Source organism: Scaptodrosophila lebanonensis, unplaced genomic scaffold, assembly GCF_003285725.1.
Source record: "Scaptodrosophila lebanonensis strain 11010-0011.00,11010-0021.00 unplaced genomic scaffold, SlebRS2 tig00000113-arrow-arrow-pilon, whole genome shotgun sequence".
Classification (NCBI taxonomy): domain Eukaryota; kingdom Metazoa; phylum Arthropoda; class Insecta; order Diptera; family Drosophilidae; genus Scaptodrosophila; species Scaptodrosophila lebanonensis.
This window is the reverse complement of record NW_022060575.1, coordinates 2,221,950-2,242,216: the sequence shown is the minus strand read 5'-3', so window position 1 is coordinate 2,242,216 and position 20,267 is coordinate 2,221,950. Positions and strand designations below refer to the sequence as shown.

At 39.5% G+C, this 20,267-nt stretch overlaps 1 protein-coding gene across 2 annotated transcripts in view; it reads right to left on the bottom strand.

The window, feature by feature from the left end:
* LOC115628316 (serine-rich adhesin for platelets) overlaps positions 1–20,267 on the bottom strand; it is a 203,272-nt gene that overhangs the window by 25,191 nt on the left and 157,814 nt on the right. The window contains exons 6-9 of one of the 2 annotated variants that reach the window (XM_030524369.1): positions 11,403–11,657; positions 9,520–10,308; positions 6,435–7,193; positions 3,680–3,850 (exon numbers count right to left, since the gene is read on the bottom strand). In XM_030524369.1, coding sequence (XP_030380229.1) covers positions 3,680–3,850; positions 6,435–7,193; positions 9,520–10,308; positions 11,403–11,657 — 1,974 coding nt within the window. The remainder of the gene's footprint in view (positions 1–3,679; positions 3,851–6,434; positions 7,194–9,519; positions 10,309–11,402; positions 11,658–20,267) is intronic. The other variant, XM_030524370.1, reaches the window with a different exon arrangement.

Sequence of the window (20,267 nt, the reverse complement as noted above, 5' to 3'; positions counted from 1 at the left end):
AACTCTTCAGGATTTCTGTGATAATTTCTTTTCAGTTACTGTTAACAAAATCATTTAAACTAAATCGGTTATTTATGTGGCATTGGCTGCGCTGCGATAAGATAAAGCGGCACTCGCGGCGTGATTTGGTTTCGATATCGTTGTTGTTGGCCATATTATCAACGACCACCACAAACTAACATTGAAATTGGCAACGATGTGGCGTCGACGCATTTGATATATACTCGCATATGTATGTATGTATACGGGGGGACCGCCATGGGGTTGTCCAAACGGTCAGCCTGCTTGCACCATAAACCCGTTAGCCAAACAGTTGGACACACATGGAAACGGCTGAAAACGCACTGCCAAACAAAATTTGTCAAAATTAATCAAAGTGGCAATTTCACTCCCAATAAATCAATGCACGCAGTTTCCTAAGCGGCCACTTGCTTATGCGTCCCATCATCATGTGAGTGTTACGGGTGTGGATTGGCGGTGGCGGTGGCAACTGCCCTGGAGGAGCCATACCTCCACAGTGAAAACAGAGCGATGCATTTTTGACATCAATGCCAAACAAAATCCATTGAACCAACTGGGCGAGACAAATGCAAAACCGCACGCAACATGTGGTGGCTGGCCGGCTGGCTGTGAAAAGTGAGAGTGAAGCCTCCGATGGAGCTATGGGAACTGTTTTTATGGTAATATTTCTTCGAGTCCATTTTTTAGGCGACTAAAACGAAGTGTCACTTGACTGCCTTTGGCGAAATGCAATAAAACTGATTACACTAGGGAGATTGATGTGAAAATGATGTGTAGATAACGAAAAAGGATTCATTTTTATTAAATATTTTTCTAATCTTGGACAACCATGATCTAGCGATCGGTTATGGCAAAAGCTGGAAGGTTGGCGTGGCTGCTTGCACCTAAAATCAAACTGTCCCTGTACAGTAAGGTCACAATTTACAAGTCCATCCTAAGCCCAATATGAAAATATGCGCTACAAAGTTACGGAATTGCTGCAAAATCTCACTTAAACAAATTAAGAGTTGCTCAATCGAAAATTCTCAGGAAGATATGCGACAAGACAATTATGAGAAGCGGTTCGGCAGTCACCCCAACGCACTAGTGAGACGACTGCCTTCGAGACCCAGGAAGAGAAGTGCCATTCGAAGGATCCCCCCACGAGATCTCTTGTGTAAAATATAATTTCATAAAATATATTTCATATTTAATCTAAATATATTGTAAATATTCCATTGTATATACATGTATATAGATTTAAGTGTGTCCTATAGATATATACTATAGACAATTCTTGTAATCCCCATTAATTTTCAACTAGCTTAAGCTGCCATATTGATAGCAGAATACTGGTTTAATAAATTGTATATAAATTTAAAAAACATCAAATCTTGGACTTCTTCCAATATTAGCTCTGCACTCTTAACATTCTAAAGTCTTATATAAAAAAGAGTTTTCGGACACAAGCGTAGTCTTTCACATGAAAAAAGCATCGTAGCGAACATTTTTCATTCACATTACAGAAATGAGAATCGCCGAGGAGAGCAGTCGCCTAGTGTTTAATGAGAAAACTGATTGCAATAACTCTATCGCGAGCAGTTGATTTTTGCGCCCGCTGCTATCAATTGATGGTTTCAATTACTTGCTCGACTCTAAGTGCTGCTTGAATCGGACCACTCTGCTCCCCATCGAGTCACTTATGGCCCATTAAACGTAACAAACTTGTCATTGAACATGTTTCGTGCATGTTTACCAGAAAATTTACACGAAAGACGAAAAAGCGCGTGCAGAGATTAGAGAAATTTGAAGCAGGCGGGGCAGAGTGTGGCAAGCACGCAGAGCAGCTGGACCACCACGATGGGGCATCGATTTCCAGCCACCGATCGCTCCAATAGTGCGTTGGCGGCGTCAACATCGTTCAGGTTCAGACGAAACTGAAACCGAGCAACAACAAGAAAAGCGCCCATTTGCCGACGCCGTCGGCGCCCAAAGTGACGACGATCCTCCACTATTGGCATGGCTCTTGCCAGCTTGTGTAAATTAAAACGTGCCCCATGCAACAACAACAACAACAGCCACAACATTCAAGGCTGGGGCACAACCGACCAGCACAATATTCACCCGCCTTTGAATGATGAATTCGTTTCGCAAGCGGGGCAAGTGCTGCGAATTTTGATGACCAAGGCGTTTTCCGAGTGCGAGTGCGTGTGCGCGATGCTTGTGATGTGGTGTAGTTTATCATTTCTGGGAAATTTACACATCGCTCCGATGTTTTAGTCATCGTGGGACACAAAGCCCAATAAGTGAAAGCCTTTCAGGTGCGAGTAGCGGTTGACTAAAAAGTTACTCACATACGAGTACTTGAAGGAAGCGTCCACTACTTATTAGATATTTATATATACTTGTATTTGCAATATATACATTCATCAACGATCAAGTTTAATGCTCCATCGTTTCACGCACATTGTGCGAAATAGTTAGCAAGACAAAAATACTGCAGAGTTCACTAAAGCTTTTATTGGGATTCAAGAATTCCCCTTTTAGAGTGATAGCCAGCACCCAGCCCGGACTTAAATACGATACAATGTCTTTATGCCAACGGAAGGCAATTTAGAACTCTAAAAGAGTTAAGAGGACTCATTATTCGAAAATGGGAAATATTGGATATTCAAATGCTCCAAAGCTAGATGAATCAACGCCAGGTCAAATAACGGATCCATTTAAAATGATGTTCCATTTAAAATATATTCATCGTTTAAAATTCATTTTTTTTGCTCTTTTGTAAAAAAATAAATTTATCCTAGTTTGTCATTTCGTTTGAAAATATTTTATTTAAAATTGATATTGTATTTTCTGAAGTTATATTTGCTTTATTTAACTTGAAGTCTATTGATAATTTTTATTGAGTTTAAGCAATAATTTCTTTTTTTTTTTAATATATTGAACGTTCTACTATTATCCTAGTTAATTATTTCACGCATTATTTTAAATAGTCCGAGGCAGTTATCGAATCCGTTCTGTTCTGACCATGTTCTACGTGGCTAAAAGTTTCTTCCATTTCGAGCTCATTTATACGTTTCGAGTTTTAGTTTCCGCGCACCTTTATATTATTTTTCGGTTAGTTTGGTTTTGAAAATAAAGAGCAAACGAGCCGATTTTAAAACCTTTTAATACCTAATTAGTTCCGGTAGGTTCAATTGGGTAATCACATATACAAGTAGAAGTGATTCGGAGCATGGTTTCAGAACTAAGAACACTAAGAACTCTCTAAAATTGTTTTTTATGTCTCAATGAATTAAATTATTTTATCCCTAATATTTATATTTATTTACCAAGTTTTACATTTAATTATGGATTTGAGCATAGCAGAAAAATTCCCAGAAGGAATATTTGTTTTTACATATTATTGTAGGGTTTAAGACTACTATGTATATCCTTTTCAGGTTTTATGAAAGGGATTCGTAATTGAAATTATAGTATTCTTGAATCGAAATGATTTGTTTTTTTCACAGACTTTTGGGTTTGTTTGGAAAGCAAGAATAAATATATGGTACATCCTTGATTTCCATTTGAAAGGAATGGAGATTGCATTACTCTGTTGTTTCCCCTTTGGCGAGCTTGTTTGTCTCTTTCGTGGACTATACTATATTTTGTGATTTGCCGTTGGTCGACTTACCTCTGCCATAGTTGGCGACATAGTCGCATTGCTGCTGCTAGCCTGTGATTTGGCCGACTTGGCGGACTTGGCCGGCGAACGCGGTGGCAGGCGATTGCCGGAGCACATTTCACTGGGCCAGACGCTTATGTTGCAGATGTCGGCGCGACTGTAGTAGCTCGTCTGGAGTGTCTAGAAGAAATCGAAACGGAAACCTTAAATTGGCGCAATGTTTTGAAAAGCGGTGACGACGATGTCGAGACTGTTAATTAAAAATGCAATTTATGGCGCCCATTTCGGCCACGAAACGGAAAACGGAAAAACCGACGTGCAAACGCCATTCCACTTCATAATCAATCAGCTGTCCAAGTGTCTAACTCTACTGTACTGTTTTAGCCAATTCGTTCGTCTCCAGCCTGGGAGCACGGCAAGATAGATTGGCATTTCGTTTTCGCCTGACTGCCTGCCTGTCTGTCTGTCTGTCTGTTGGCCAAACTTCCTTGAATGCAATTCGTGTTCATGGCTCTATTAGATTAACCCAATAAATTGGCGGACTGCTGCCAAATGGAAGCGATGTTCGCCACAAACAAAACGTCCCTTTCAATTGTTCGATTTGTTTTTCATTTCGCCGTTTTCGTTTCTTCTATCCCTCTACTGGGATGAAGAAATAAATCACACGTTTTTAGTTAATTTCGTACTTTCCCATTTTTGACGTGCGCGGCTCAATATCGAGAGCTCAACATTTTCCTGGACTCCTCGCTATTTGTTTCTGTCTTTTGCCCACGTTCGACATGCAGCATGGAGCATGCAGCATACAGCGTGCAACGTGCCACTTGCCCCAGCTGCTGTAGGTTTCAGTCAGTTAGTGTAAGTCGGATTTTGAATGGCAGTTGCAGTCACCATGGTGCATGATTCGCTTTCATTACTCCAACTGCTTAATCACAACGTCGAGACGGCGGCAGTGGGAAAATATCAGCTATTTATTGGAAGTGCACTCATTTGGCCAACTTGGGTCGGCCTACCACTTTGGTTAATAGTCCACAAAGTTTGCCCAACTTTATTGACATATAGTAAGTCATAGGCAGACCAGTGATCACATTCACATTTGTTTTGGTCGCAGGTATTGCGGCTCTGCTGACCGACCGTACAGACTGTGGGAACTCGTGCAATATTCGTGCTGGCTTTGATTTATTTCAGCCGATTGTGTCCCTTAAAAGTTCAAGCTGATTTGTTGGCCTCCTCTAGTTCTAATGCATGTACCGTGGTGGATTCCAAAGACTGACACTGATGTGTTGTCGCCATTTTTGGATCAAATTCAAATGTTTACAGAAACTCTGAGCTGTGTTTGTTACAAACACGATTGAAAAACAAATCCTCAATTAGTCTCTTTGGAATCTACACAGCGATTTGTAAAAAAAGAGTCTAAAAGAGTCAAAAGAATAGTTCAGATCCTCGACAAGCATTTGCTTCAATAGGCTATATTGCTATAAAAAGCAGTGAATTTCCGTTTACTGGCGAACTCATTTTGCACATTTAATACATATTTTATATTAAAAGTCTTAAAAAAAGAAAAAAACAATAATAATAATAATAATTTCGAATTGCTTACAAATCCGAATTTTTGATAAATACACAGTTAGAATATAATACGTTTTTCTACATGCTCCATTATTCAGTTTTATCTACTATCTAGATCTATTATAATTATTTTTGTAATGGTAAAAAAAGATGACTGTTGATGCCACAACTTAATGAGGCATAAGGACAAGAAAATATTATTATTTTGTAATATTTCCCAACTTAACCTGCCAGTCAGGCCGTGATGTACAAAAGATATATCAATGCACATCGACAGTTATTAAGGTGACATCGATATTACATTTGAATAAATAATGACCATTCGACTTGCTGGAAGAAGCGATCAAATACACACATAATATGATTAGGGATGTAACAAAAACATCGATGTATGGATGTTTTTAGCACGATGCATCGATGTTTTACGATGTTTTTTGCTTGCGATGCATCGTCGATTCATCGATCATTTCATGTTGTGTTGGGCGGTCACTTTCTTTTTTTGGTCTACCGGAGAAGGTATTTTGCATTTTAATGTTTAAGATGTTTTTATTGAAATGTGTATTTTATATATTAGATTGTTAAGAATTTGATCTTCAATGTGAAATGTGTATTTTATATATTAGATTGTTAAGAATTTGATCTTCATTTTGATTTGTATATAATGCCAACGTATTTTTTTCTGGAAATTGAAGTATTTAAAAGGTATGCGCATTAATATTATTAAAATGCGTGACTGCAAAGCGTCGGATTGATTTTTTTAAATACAAATTCATTAGAAGTCAGGATAACGATTACTTATTAGTTAATATCATTCGATAAAATTGTATGATTGTATGTATCTTGATTAATACACATTTTTGACGTTCAAACATCCCTGTTGATTTTCTCCCTAATATGAAAATTTAATTTCTGAACATATATTTGCACATCAATGTTTTATGCGATGATTTTTATTTTTTAAGACATCGGTGGAGAGGTGTTAGGCAACAAGCTTCGATGCTTTGAATGTTTCGAATCTTACGAGTACGAAACAAACCACTCCCCAAAATAGCCTTAGTCGCAATGGTTAAGGTTTGGTTTTCGACTTTACTCTTGCGTATTCGTTTAAAGCCGGCTTGATATCTTGCCAAAACACATTCGTATTGGTATTTCGCAATCTGAACAAAACTACAATACTATTGTTGTTGTTTCCACTCACCTGTGCAACACTTCGATTTCCATTTGCATTATCAGCGACTTCGGCTTCGTCCGCCTCCTCCGAATCGACGCCCATCTGGTGGTTCTCTCGTTGCTGTTTAGAGTCCAAGCGCGACTGTTGATGTTTGTGATTATTGTTATTACTGTAGTTGTTGTTGTTGTTGCTGCTGGCATGCTGATGCTGCTGCTGATTGTTGTTGTCGCTTTGCAGTTGTTTGTAGCAATTGTTGCTAATGATGTGTCTTGTGTTGTTGCTGTTGTTGTTGTTGTTGGTGGTGGAGCTGCCATCGCTGGCACTGCCACTGCCACTGATTTGCAATTCCATGTCGACGCGCTGCATTTGTGTGACTCGCGACGTGGCCGAAGTCTCGGTCCCAATGCCGTTCGAGGAGGAGGAGGCGCTGCTGCGGCTGCTGCTGTCGCAGTTGCTGCTCAAAACCGCTCCTGTATGTGCCACCAAGACAACGCCAACACTGGACGTTGTGGTTGTTGCTGTTATTGTTGGTGTAGCTGCTGACGTGGATGATGTGGTTGTGACCAGTGCCTCCTTGTTCTCCTTATCAGAGTCGTCGCTGGTTGAGGCAGTGATCGCCGCTCCTGCTGCGCCTGTCGAGGTGGTCGAAGAGACGGCCGCCGATTGCAGACCATCGACGAAGACAACTGTCTGGTTTAGGTTGCCAGTTGACGTCGTCGTTGTTGTTGTTGCTGTGTAGAGCCAGCCCTCATCGTCATCCGATGAAGCATCAGCCGATTTGAGTATCTAGACGTAGCAATGGATGCATAATAGAAAATCAAAAAATCTGTGAGCAAAGTTCTCGCCGACATTTATATTTATACTCGTATATACAACTATATATACATATACAAGTATAATCATTGTGTGTTTGTGTATAGCATTAGCAATGAAGATGGAAACATGAAAATCACAAAAAGGAGGGAAGAGTGAACAAAAACAAAGCAACAGCTTCAAGAAGTTGAGGGCCCAATGGCAACATTGTTTGTTTGTGCTCGCAACTCCTCATGAGCATTGCACATTGTGCAGATGAAGATGAAGTTGTGGAAAATGAAGTTTAATTAGCGTTACTTGCGCAAAATGGCAAATTGTAGCTTGTTGTTGCACCAGCAACAATGCCAAAAACAACAACACCAATCGCTTGCAGTTGTCGACATCGAGACATTGGCAACATAAAACGCCGACCATAGTCGCCGACACAAATTGCTGCCAATCGCAGTCACTGCACAGTGTTACCGATTCATTTATTTGGACTTATTTATAAATATAATTGTTGCCAGTATTTAAATCATGTGTGGTATACCTTTAGGTTTTGCAGAGCATATTAAACAGACTATGTTTTTGTAGCTACTTTTTCTATTCTGTTTAGGATTCTTTCAATTCTCTTTACTGAAGCCTTATCAATTTAAATTTTAAAGAGATTTTTCTGTTTGGGATCCGAAATTTTTTGAGGGATTTCTTAGAAAACTCATCATTATAAATATTTAATACGTAGATTAAAAGGAGTGCTTTCGTGTTGAGTTCCATTAAAAAAGTTGTAATAATTTGTTATTTTTTTTTTTTTTTGATATTTAAATATTGTACGATTAACAATTGGTTTTGAAACCTCATATCCGGAAACATTTTAAAAACGGAAAATTACTCAAATATTTTTAAAATAATCAAAATATTTGAGAATGGAATTATTTCGATTAATGATCTAATTCAACTAATTACGGTTAAATCAATTGTCAACCCAAACCACTGTGCCATTGCAACTAAGGCTTGAGGCATGAGTGGCAGAAATCTTTTGAGCTCGTCTCAAATGCCGGCGGCGTGGCCGTGGCCCGTTGCGCCTCAGTAGAGTTGCTCGCTGGCCCGGAGTTGCAGCCGCTCGAATATTTTCTTTGTTTGCAATTTATATTAATGGTGCGCCGTTCCATTTGTCTATGACATGGGGCGACCTCAGTCTGTTTGTCTGTCTGTCGAGCTGCACTTGTTAAAATGTGACTCGGTTTGGGAGAAGTAGTAGGTGCCTAGGGGTAGCCTATTAATGTCATTTGCATAATATTCAACTACTGCCTATTGAATCCAGCTCGTATAAGAATAACGCTTAACAATTTTAAATGTTTCTTATATGTTTTTTTGTAGTTGAAATAAATGTAATTAAAAGAAAGAATGGCAGTGGTATTTGTAGAATAGTAATTGTTTTATGAATTGCATTCAAAACTTCAATATATCTACGAGTATACCCTATCTTCATATTTTAAACTATTGGTAAAAGCTACCTAAAAATCAAATTCGTACAAAAATGTAGCTGCAGGGGTGAAAGAACTTGGCCCCTGACCGCGATCAAAACAAAACAACTTCCGCCCAGGGCAACAAAAATATATATAATACGAGTCTGAAATGGCGATGCTCGAAATGAGTTTCAATATTTTGAAAGAAAAATTAATGATTAATGAGGCGGGCAGCGCATAGAAGTTATGTTTGTATGCGTTTGCAATAATAGATGGCTACTAGACAATGGCGATGGACAAAGAGAAGATGTTAATTAAGAATTTGTTGTTAGACATGCCAGAGAAGATACAAGACAACTAACATAATAGATATTATTTATGCAGATATGTATGTTTATGAGTTAGTTTAAAACAACAGACAGGCGATATAGGCGATAGATTCAAGACCTGAAAGGCATGCAAAAATTGAGCGACGGACAGTTGACGAAGACGAAGCTTTTCGACAATCAATCAAATGTTGACACAACAATCCATGAGAGTGCGGATGGCGGCTTAAGGCGAAGAATAAAGAATTTCAAATGGCCAATTTACATGAAAATAATTGACCATGCAGTGATAATGATATTTGGAAATTGTGATTGCCGATAAAAGCTGACTAAGCGAAACTAATAAACTGAAAACCCGAAACCAAGAGACCCAGAGACCCAGACCCAGGTCCAGAGACAGACACAGGCCCAGGCCTAGACCGGCACCGAACCAACACCATGAATACCGTGAATTGTGAACGCAATCGGCGCTGATGTTGGGATGTTGCGTGCTTGGAGAAACCATCACCAGCTCATAACGGTACTTACGTCGCTGGTGTGCGAGACGGCACCACCGTCGGCAACACCATCTGTGCCCGCACCGCTCGTCTCGTTGTCCGTGTCCAGATGCTTGAAGTAGAAGATGGCACAGTTCTTCGACTTGCGATTGGACCGATTGAACTTGGAGGTGTCGTTGTGGCGATGTGGCACCATCGGCGGCAGCTGCTGCTGCTGTTGCTGCTGCTGCCTCTTCCGTAGCACCGTCGGCGAACCTTTGCTCAAGCCGTGACTGTGACTGTGACTGTTGCTGTGGCTGTGACTGTGGATATGGACGCCATCGTGGCTCGTGCTGCCATGCGAATTGGGCGTAATGATGGCAATATTCTTCGGCTTGCCGTTGGGCAACATTTTGTTGTTGTGGCGCGCGTGCAGCATCGGGGACTGCAGCTTTGAATGCGCTGTTGTTGCAAGCGTTGTGCTGTCGTAGGCGTTATGAATCGTGGACATAATGCTTATATGCTGCTCTCCAGCATCTTGCTGGCAGCTCGCAGCGGCTGTTATACTCGTATGTGTAATGATGGGCGTGCCTCCCAGTCGACGCTGTCGTCGCAGCTGCTGCACGTGCTCCAAGTCGCTGCTCTCGGAATCAGCCTCAAAGTCGGTGAGTGTGGCCGCGGGACTAGCGCGGGATGCAGAGCTGATGCTGCTATGCAGCAGGGCAGCACTGTAGGGCAGCTTGCGCCAGGCGCGTTTCGAAATCACAAAGTCAACGACGTCTATACCGTCCTCGTCGTCGTCCTCCTCATCCGCGTCGTCACCGTCCTCACAGTTGACGGTCTTTTCATGATAGCGCCAAAAAGCAGCGTTGCGGATATTTGGTTTTTATTATAGAATTTATATAAAATCAGGTGCAGTACAAACTTTCCTAACTTGAGTGCGTCTGAGCACCCCAATCTCATTGATCACTGATTGGGGGAAAATATAAATAAATTTATGCCACTAATCAAGGATTGAAATGAGTTGACAAACGCGCCCGATATGCCAAAATGTTTGTAATATAAATATAGAAATATAGAGTTGCAGAAAAGTGGAACTTTTTTAATTTTAAGAGACAATGAAAGTGTAATCCATATTGATATTTAAAACAATTGCGATTAAGTTGCAACTTCTAACAAAATATTAAAAACATATATTAAGTATGTGAAATGGGAAAGCTTAGCCCCAAGGCAACAAGCTAATACTTTAATTTTGAACAATTTTCGAACCAAGTCCGACTTTGTTTCCTGAATCTAGGCTGACTAGAGGGTTTGAACTTACTTGCCTTGTTTTTTAACTACTTATACCTGAATTGTTCGATTAAATATTTAGTTATTCTTAACAAATATATGATTTTCTAACCGCACAAGCTTATGCTTTAATTTTGAACAATTTTCGAAACAAGTCCGATTTCTGACTAGAGGGTTTTAATTTTGAACAATTCCTCAAGTTATGAAAGTTTGACTGCATTTGCAAATTTAAATAGGACGCTTTGACACACACACACACACACATACGCCCAATCCTCACACTCTATTCTTTGAGTTTTGCCGACTTAGGTTTGGACAAGGAAGAGCGTTATCTAATCATATTCTTGATCTTGATCATGAAAAGGCCAAAATAACGAAACCATTGCTGTTAGTAATCAAAATTTGATGTTAAATTTTCTTGCTTTTTTTTGTTTTTTGGATAAAGTAGCGGAGCTCAAAGGTAACAGTTAAGTCGACGATACTGTACGGCATGCATACTCGTACTTAAAGCTACAACGACAGCAACAACTACTCGTACATACATCATCAACATGAACAAAAACAACAGTAAGAACAACAACAACAACAACAAACATTCAAACGCGCACAAATTTGGCAAAATGCAAATGAGGTGGGACGACTTACCTTTTGGGCTGCGATACTATCGCGGGACTGTGCCTCGTGGGGCTCTGTGGCAATTGCGTTGCCAGCTACGACAATCTCGGTGGCAGCTACGTGGCAGCGTTGCAAGTCGGCCGCTGCAAACGATGAAGACGAATGCTGTGTGCCGGCGCTCTCGCTCTCCAACTCCAAATCGGAGCCAACGTCGTTCAGATCGTCCTCGGTGGCTGCGCCTTCGTAGCCGAACGAATCGTCCGAGTCGTCGTCATCCAGACCATTCTGTAAGCAAAGAACAAGATTGGGTCGAAGTCAGTAGAGTTCATTAAACTTGAAACAGCAATATTTGAGGTTCTGATATAATCGTTTGAGACACTGACGATGACAACGTGCAGGCGATTGAAAAATCGCGTAATCATGCGAATGCGAACAAAGACAATGACAAAGAATTCTAGCAACCATAAAATACTGTGGGAATAAATAATGGAATGTGATACATCAGTCAAAACAATGTCAATCCAGAAGCTCATTTCGGTAGTTCCTACTTAGCAAAGTGGGGCATCTATGCATATTCAATTATTTGTAAGCAGACTTTCCAGTCCATACCAATTTTCATATAGATATGATATGATTCGTGCTATAACCCTTCAATTCAATGTACACACACAATATACACAAAAGAAATGTTCTTACCAAGTTTTGCTTTTCTATATTTTATATTTGTTGAGATAGAGGCGTTCAAACTAACAAACAGATATTGTAATAAATACTTATATGCTGCTTCAGATGTTTCCTTCTTTCTTTAACACAAAACTAAAACATTTATTTGGCCTTTAATATTTTTAAAAAGACTTTCCAGTCCATAAGAATTTTCATATACATAGATAAGATATGATTCGTGCCATAACCCTTCAATTCAATATGCACATCAGCAAAAAGAATGTTCTTACCAAATATTGCTTTTCTATATTTTATATTTGTTGAGATAGAGGCGTTCATACTAACAAACAGACATTATAATAAATAAATGTTGCTTCTTATGTTTTCTTCTTTCAAAATTAAAACATTTCCTTACCCTTTAATACGAAGTGTACTTGAATGTAAAATTGTTTATTTTGAATTCAGAGTACCATCTGTAGGCCCCAATTTACCTGCTGTTTGTAATAAGAAGTGGAAAATCTGTTCTTAGGTAAACATTACTGGGCACAAATAAACAAAGTATTCGATTGGCGCCTGCAATTGGCAGAAGTTTGCTTTAAGATTGATGTTTTTTGAAGTGATCGCCCTACCTAGCGGCTCAAAAGAATAAAGAAGAATTTGTTTCGTCAATATCTGCAGCGCATAAATCATCAGTTTAGTGCTGGACAATTAGTGAGCGACGTTGTCTAACAAAAAAGAACGCCTCTGCGACCTTCGAAATGGGTTATACAGACTTTAGACTACAGCAAAGAACAAGAACAGCGTTACGTAAATCCACAAGGCAAATCATAAAATTGGCGGCAAAGCGATTTGATGTTTTTGCTTAAAATAATTTCCCGCCGTTTTGTTTTTGTGAATTTTTTGTTCGAACAGATCGGCGGCCGAGCTACTTGTATGTTGTGTAGCAATAGATTTTTCAAATACATACGAGTATGTACACATGCCTTGATATAATCAATGGGTGAGTCAATTGTTGGAGGCCCGCGTTCTGCGTTTGTTAATTTCAATTTTATTGACTGCGAACAACCGGGCTGAGGTAATGTTGGAAAAATGTAACAGTGCGTTCAAGGCCGTACGTAGTTCGAGGGTCAGATGAGCTGTGAACTGAATTATCCAAAGTGCTTGTGGATGTGGATGTTGCTTTACAAAACTTATCACTTTTCATGCCACAAGGCCTCCAAAGATGTCTATTTGGAGGCAGTCGATGACGTGTGCACAGCTTATCTGACATCTGCCTGCCAGACCAATCCAAAGCAATTATAATCCACACAATAAATTTGAAAAAATATGAAAGAAGAGGAACGGAGTGCCGGGGCTGTAGTGAATATTACGTGACACCAGTGGCAAGCAGGAAAAATCATGTGAAAATCAGCGCGGTCAACATGATGGCAGTTTTCCCAAGACGCTGCCGCCGGCACCGACATTATATGTTGCGACTGTCTCTGCTACTGCTGTTGCCAATTAAAACGCTTTGCTCTGCCTCAAAATGTTTGTGACAACCACCAGTACTCGCAACAACTTAATCTGGCCAAAAGCTGTCACAGCAAGCGTTTCTGCGAATGCCTTTATATTTTCTTAGCTACCACTCCAAATTAGTTAGAGCAGTGTCAGAGGAGGCAGGCAATTTCTTGATAATGACTATATTTCATAATGAAATATTTAATTCGATTATGTTATGGACTTGAGTCATGCACAAGCTCCATATTAACCGCCTTTACCTTTAAGACTTGCCCAACCGTACCAATCGACTTTAATTAATGGGGCAGATAATGGGTGCAATTTATATTGTGCTCGCAGTGATCTCTCATTTGGTTCAACAGTTCCATCATTTTATTCAATTAGATATTTATGAATGTTCACTTAAAATTTTATTTAAATATTTATTAATTAATTTGTTTTAAAAATGTCTCAAGCTAAAATATTTGCTGGCGAAAGTTATGTTTTGCATTTCACGTTACGTGTCGAATTCTAAAGACTCGATGAACAAGAAAGTATCTTCATTACCGATTTGGAAAAAAATCCTATTAATTGTGGCGATGTATGCTGGGAAAAAGAGCAAAAGAGGCTCCCGAGTGGGAAAATGATTTTAAAAATGCTCTTTAAATATAGTTTCCTCAAAGGTTCATTCATAATTTTATGCAAATATTGTTAACACAAGATTATACTGACGAACTTTATGTCTTTTTCAATGTTTTGTTTTATCTTTTTAAATATTCGTTGATAGTCTCATTACGAAGTTTGGAAATTGGAATTACGCGTACAGTTCTCCCTTCCAACTTGAAAAAAAAAACCAAATTAACAACTATATTTTAACTGTTATTAGGTTGAAATAATTTATCAAAAGAGATGAAAGAACACTTTCCAAAAGTTAACACCTTTTTCAAATCGAACACAACACTCGACAAAGTGATCGTGAAGGAAAACAGCTTGAGATTTGGCCCGCGATCAAGCTGAAATTTCCATAAATTAGCATGGCACCTAAATACAAAACACCCGCATTAGAGTTGTTGGCCAGATTTTAAAAGATAAGCGGTCAACACACATTTTGATTAAGTTAACCGAAAACGAATTGAATTAGCGTGGCAACAAATTAAGGTTGGGGGAAAAGGCTTCGTTTAGAGTTTTTGAGCAACGGAACTTCTTTAGGAAAATGGAAAAGGAAAATTACAACTGAACTTCAAAGCACCTATTCTCATCCCATCTCATCTCATTTTTGTTTGTTAGTGGAGTTGTGTGTTGGCAACAATTTATGAGCTTATTATGCAAAATGCGTTTGCAGACACGCTCGTCGCCGCCCCAAACGCCCCAGCAGTGCGGCAACTCGATCAAAATACAGCAACGCCCTTCACATACATACACGAGAGCATGTAGTCGAGTCGCATGCGTCAAGAGGCGACAACTAGGAGAGCGACGCCTAAGAAGTGGTGGGAGGGGTAGGGTGTGGGGGGGAGGTTTCCTTTGTACTTCGTTTAGTTGGAAATTAAGTTCAAGTTTATCGTAACGCACTTCACGCGAAGTCAAAGAGCTGAAGACAAGGCAGGTTTGGGATTGAGGCCGGACGAACATTGAAGTTGCACGTGTGCCGAGTTGCCGGTCTATGACGGTTGGGCGATAGGGTAGGGCATATGTGGGGTCCGGGGTATGTGTCGTGCAGCCTGCTTAGCACCTCATTTAGCACGAACTTGATCTTAAGCTCTGGGCTAACAACGTTACCAGTTGTCATTAGGGTTCAGACTCCATGCCCGATAGAGATCTTGAACGTAGACACACACGGACAGACGACTCACGCAACCGCTCGCTCCGTCACAATTTTCACGTCATTTTCATTTCTGTGGAGCGCCCTTTTGTTTTCCACAGAACTTTGTCCGAAGTGCATGACAAAATGCAGCACAAAACTTGTCTGCACCGGAGTCGATAAAACGATAACTCGTCTATATAGTATGTGCTTGGCTGTGTGGGAAAAAAGCTAAACACTAAACACACATTATTTCTTATTTACTTGCTACTGTTTTGTCTTCATTATTGTTGTTTTTGTTGTTGTTGGCTTTGTAATTATGCATTTCTCGCACGCCAACAATTTATTATCGTTAAACGTTTTCACGTCATCGATATAAATTTTCATTTACTACTTATATATGTACGTACAGGTGTGTATAGTTCAGTGTACGTGTAGTGTGTGTATGTGTGTGTAATTATCATGCAATAAAAACGTGAGTTGCACTTGGAAATTATTTTTAGATGTGAATATTTAATTGCCACATAAATGACGCTTTCATTTGTTGGGTAGCCTGGTCTATGAAAAATCAAGGCGGCAGATTTCTGGACTTGCTGACGGACGTGTCGAGGCGTCCGATTGATTAAAATATCATTTCACTGATGAAACAATTTTAAGATAATTCAGAAATTATTGCATACAAATGATAAGTTTTTCTTTGTTGTCTGAGGCATTTAGTTTTGGTATTTAGCAAGTATTTCATAATCGGATAAGTGGTACTCGTATAATCAAATAGATCTTTATTTATGTTGAATTGCAGTGAATTCTTATCAATTTGAAGAAGACGGAAATTGAATCAGGCCCACTTTTGAGTTATTACCAAGTAATTTATTCAGATACATTATTGAAATGTAATTTTTTTTTGGCAACTTTATTATTAATTAATAGTATTATGTTTTGAAAGAAACATCATTTGTTATATGTTAATTCGGACCATTAACAAAGCAGCTTTGTGATAAAATGTAAATATCGAAAGCCTACGACAAACTTTATTTACATATGACTAGACTTTATGGCTTATGAAAACCAGCCATATTTTCTTTGCTGATGAATAACAACAGTCTAGCTTGTTACATGTTTGTATTGAATTGGATTTAAGAAACCATTAACATTTAAACCTAAAGCAATACAGTTGACTTATAGAAGCATCATCTAAGCTGCAATAATACTTATCACTTCATTTTTTTTGTCACATCATTAACTCTACATAACTGAAATTTCGCACCAATTACTCAATTTACTGCAAACATTCAATGAATTTCAACCAGCGACAACAACCGCTGCACCGCTAACAACAACTGCAACAACTCTATAGATAAAATGCAAACTTCGAGTGCGACAAAGTTGTAGATAGCAACAAAAACGCGTTGACAACCCACAGGTTTGACAGCAACATGAGCAAAACTCCCAAGTCATATGGAAAAACGAGAGACAAGCAAGCAGTTTCCCCTCACAGCCTCCTCTTCAACACACCCGCCGCAGCAGCGACAATATTATTACTTTCATTGTAGTTGTTTCTGTTGCTTCTGGTGTCTGTGGTCGCCCAAACATTTCCTGGTACAGCACAAGCGACAACAGCAATAGCTATAGCAACAACATTAGCAACAACAATTTAGCGCAACTATTACAAATCGCATTAGACGCTAAATTTAGCAAAGCCATTGCCCCCATCGCACCACCCCCTCCCCCTCCCCATCCCTCCAACAGCTACAACTGACGGCGCCAACGAGCCGCCCGCTGCGCCAAGCCACTGAGCATCGTCTCTTTCCAAGTCGCTGCACATTGGAGAGTCAGCGTTGGTCGCCAGCAGCACCAGAAGATGCTAGCTGCAACATAGTTGCATGATGCGCTTTTTGCATCATACTCTTGAAAATTCTTTATCTCTTGACTAATTTCCGAGTTTCTTCTCACTGACTAAGAGACGTTTACACCGGGAAATAATTTCTTAAAAATTGTTATTAGAACGTAAATAATACTATGAATGCAGTAAAAAACTACAGTACACTGTTTAAATAAATTTTAAAAATTGTAGTAAATAAGAGTCCTCAAATACGCACTTCTTTTTGTCAGCGTCAGTTGATATAGCAGTATAATAGTAGTTTTATATATGAAGTGGTAAACAGGTTTCTAAATATTTTTCAGTAAAGCGTTACATTTACTGATAGACTTGAAATTAAATTTGATCATTACTATGTGATAGAACTATACACAAATTTAAATAGAAAAGACACCATAACATAAAATGTGACCAAAACTTTTAGTGTATTAATAAAGTTGGTGATATAATCTCTTCTATTAATTATAAAGTAAAAATATATTTAAACTCAAAATGTTTTACCTGCAACGTTTTATTTACAACGTAAATAATACTATGAATGCAGTAAAAAACTACAGTACACTGTTTAAATAAATTTTAAAAATTGTAGTAAATAAGAGTCCTCAAATACGCACTTCTTTTTGTCAGCGTCAGTTGATATAGCAGTATAATAGTAGTTTTATATATGAAGTGGTAAACAGGTTTCTAAATATTTTTCAGTAAAGCGTTACATTTACTGATAGACTTGAAATTAAATTTGATCATTACTATGTGATAGAACTATACACAAATTTAAATAGAAAAGACACCATAACATAAAATGTGACCAAAACTTTTAGTGTATTAATAAAGTTGGTGATATAATCTCTTCTATTAATTATAAAGTAAAAATATATTTAAACTCAAAATGTTTTACCTGCACAAAAAATTCTCCAACATATTTTTAAAATCAATCAGAAAGAATTCAAATATTCCCCATATTACAAACTCAGGCAACATTTTCAGTGTGAACTGTTACTAACATGTTTACAGTCAGCCGCGGGGCAACATGTTGCTGCAGCATTTTAGTGCGTGGGTGTTGCGCTTTTGCAGGCGCGTGGGCGCAACTTCTGCCTCTGGCTTGATTCTTAAGCCACGCAATTGCTCATAATTTGCAGGTTGTTTTTGTGCCTTTGTTGCCAGACAGGCAACATTCGAGTTTAAGGTGTTGCTTTGATTTATGGAAATGTAATTTTAATAAGGTGCAAGCAATGACTGTAAATGTTGCCGCATTGTCCAACCTTGTTGTTACGCTTGTCGGTAAAAATTTGCGTGCGACAGACAGCTTGCGGTTGTCGTTTGGTTGGTTGTTTGTTTGCCACATTTTGTGACAATTGGTAACAAACGACTATGGCTGACAAAGAAATGGACAAAGCAAGGAACCAAAACAAAGCGAAACGAAATGTACACAAAAGGCGCAATTTGACATTTGTAAATGTCAATATGCCATAAACGCGCCAAGAAATTGCCGCCGACGCTGACACGGACGATGACGCTGAAGCTATAACAACAATACCAAGAAAAAGCCAACAAATGGCCGCTAGTTGTTGCATGTTAGTGTGCGAGGTGGTGCTTGTGTGTTGCAAGAGTTTTCCCAAAGTTGCCATCAGTGGGGTACTGGCAACTTTTCTATTGTTGCTGCTGCTGCTGTCAGCGGCGCTTAGTGCGAAGATGTCTCTGTTTTTGCCATTGTTGCCACCAAGTTGCACTGACATGCGCTGTCGGTTCGCGTTCCGTTTGATTTATATGTGGGTTGAGGATGTGGATGTGATTGTGGTTGGCGTTGTTGTTGTTGTTACTGTTGTTGCTGATGTTGCTGTGCCTGCGGTTGCATATAGCGGCGCTATCGGCCTGTTGGTGGCGTCACAGCACGACACTCTCTTCGCCACATGACGCGCCCGCCATAGCGGCCATTGGCAACATGTTGCTGTAGCGTAGATGATGTTGCTGCCAGTTTGTTGCATGAAAAATATATGCTTTTGTTCAAAATTCATAGTCGCGAGGGGCGTTTGGCCGGGAGGCGGTTGTTGCTGTTGCAGTTGTTGTTTTTATACTCCCATTGGCATGCGGCGTTGTTTACATTTCTCCATCCCCATTCCCCATTGTAGTTTCCCATCGATTATATTGTGTGCGGCTGTCCGTTTGTTCGCGTGAGGCGCATTTGACTTATGGCTGTTGTTTCGGATTATAGGAATTTTTATACCCTGTACCCGTAGGGTAAAAAGGGTATATTAGGTTTGTGCAAAGTATGTAACATACAGAAGGAAGCATCTCCGACCCCATAAAGTATATATATTCTTGATCAGCATGACGAGAGAAATCGATCTAGACATGTCCGTCCGTCTGTCCGTCTGTCCGTCCGTCTGTCCGTCTGGATGAACGCGAGGATCTCAGAAACTATAAAAGCTAGAATAACCAAAGTTGGCATCCAGATTCTCCTAGGTCCGAGTAAGGACGAGTTTATTTTTTTTTTTTTAATTTTCCCCCCCTTCCCCCGCTGCAGAATTTCGTCAATAGCGTCCACATTTCAAATGCTACCTAAACCAAACTTTGCACACATAATTTATACATAATTGTCTACTGTTGTTCGAAATTTTATTCAATTCGGTCAATTTTAAGAAAAGTTATTAGCGAAACAAATTCTCGACAGTACAACCCCCCCAAACTGCAGCAACAAGTTCGCTCTTCTTCAACCTCTTTTTGCTGCTGCTCTGGGCGCATATAACTCAGTGACGGAAGTTTACCTGGGTACAGGGTATTACACTGTCGGGCTTGCTCGACTGTAGCGTTCTCTCTTGTTTTATATATGCACATATGTATATAATTGGGTTTATGTGTGTGAGTGTGCCTTTACCAGCTGGTGGCACAATGGAGCAATTTGGTGTTGTTATTCTTGCTTTTTATTGCATTCATCCGTTCCCTCGTTCGCTAGCATGCAGAGCTTTTGACAGCCTTGGGCCACCCATTGGCCCCCTTGTGTTGCTGTTGTTGTTGCCATTAATCATTTGTGGGCAAAACTACTACTGGTTCCAAATACATAAGAGTACATATAGATAGCAGCGAT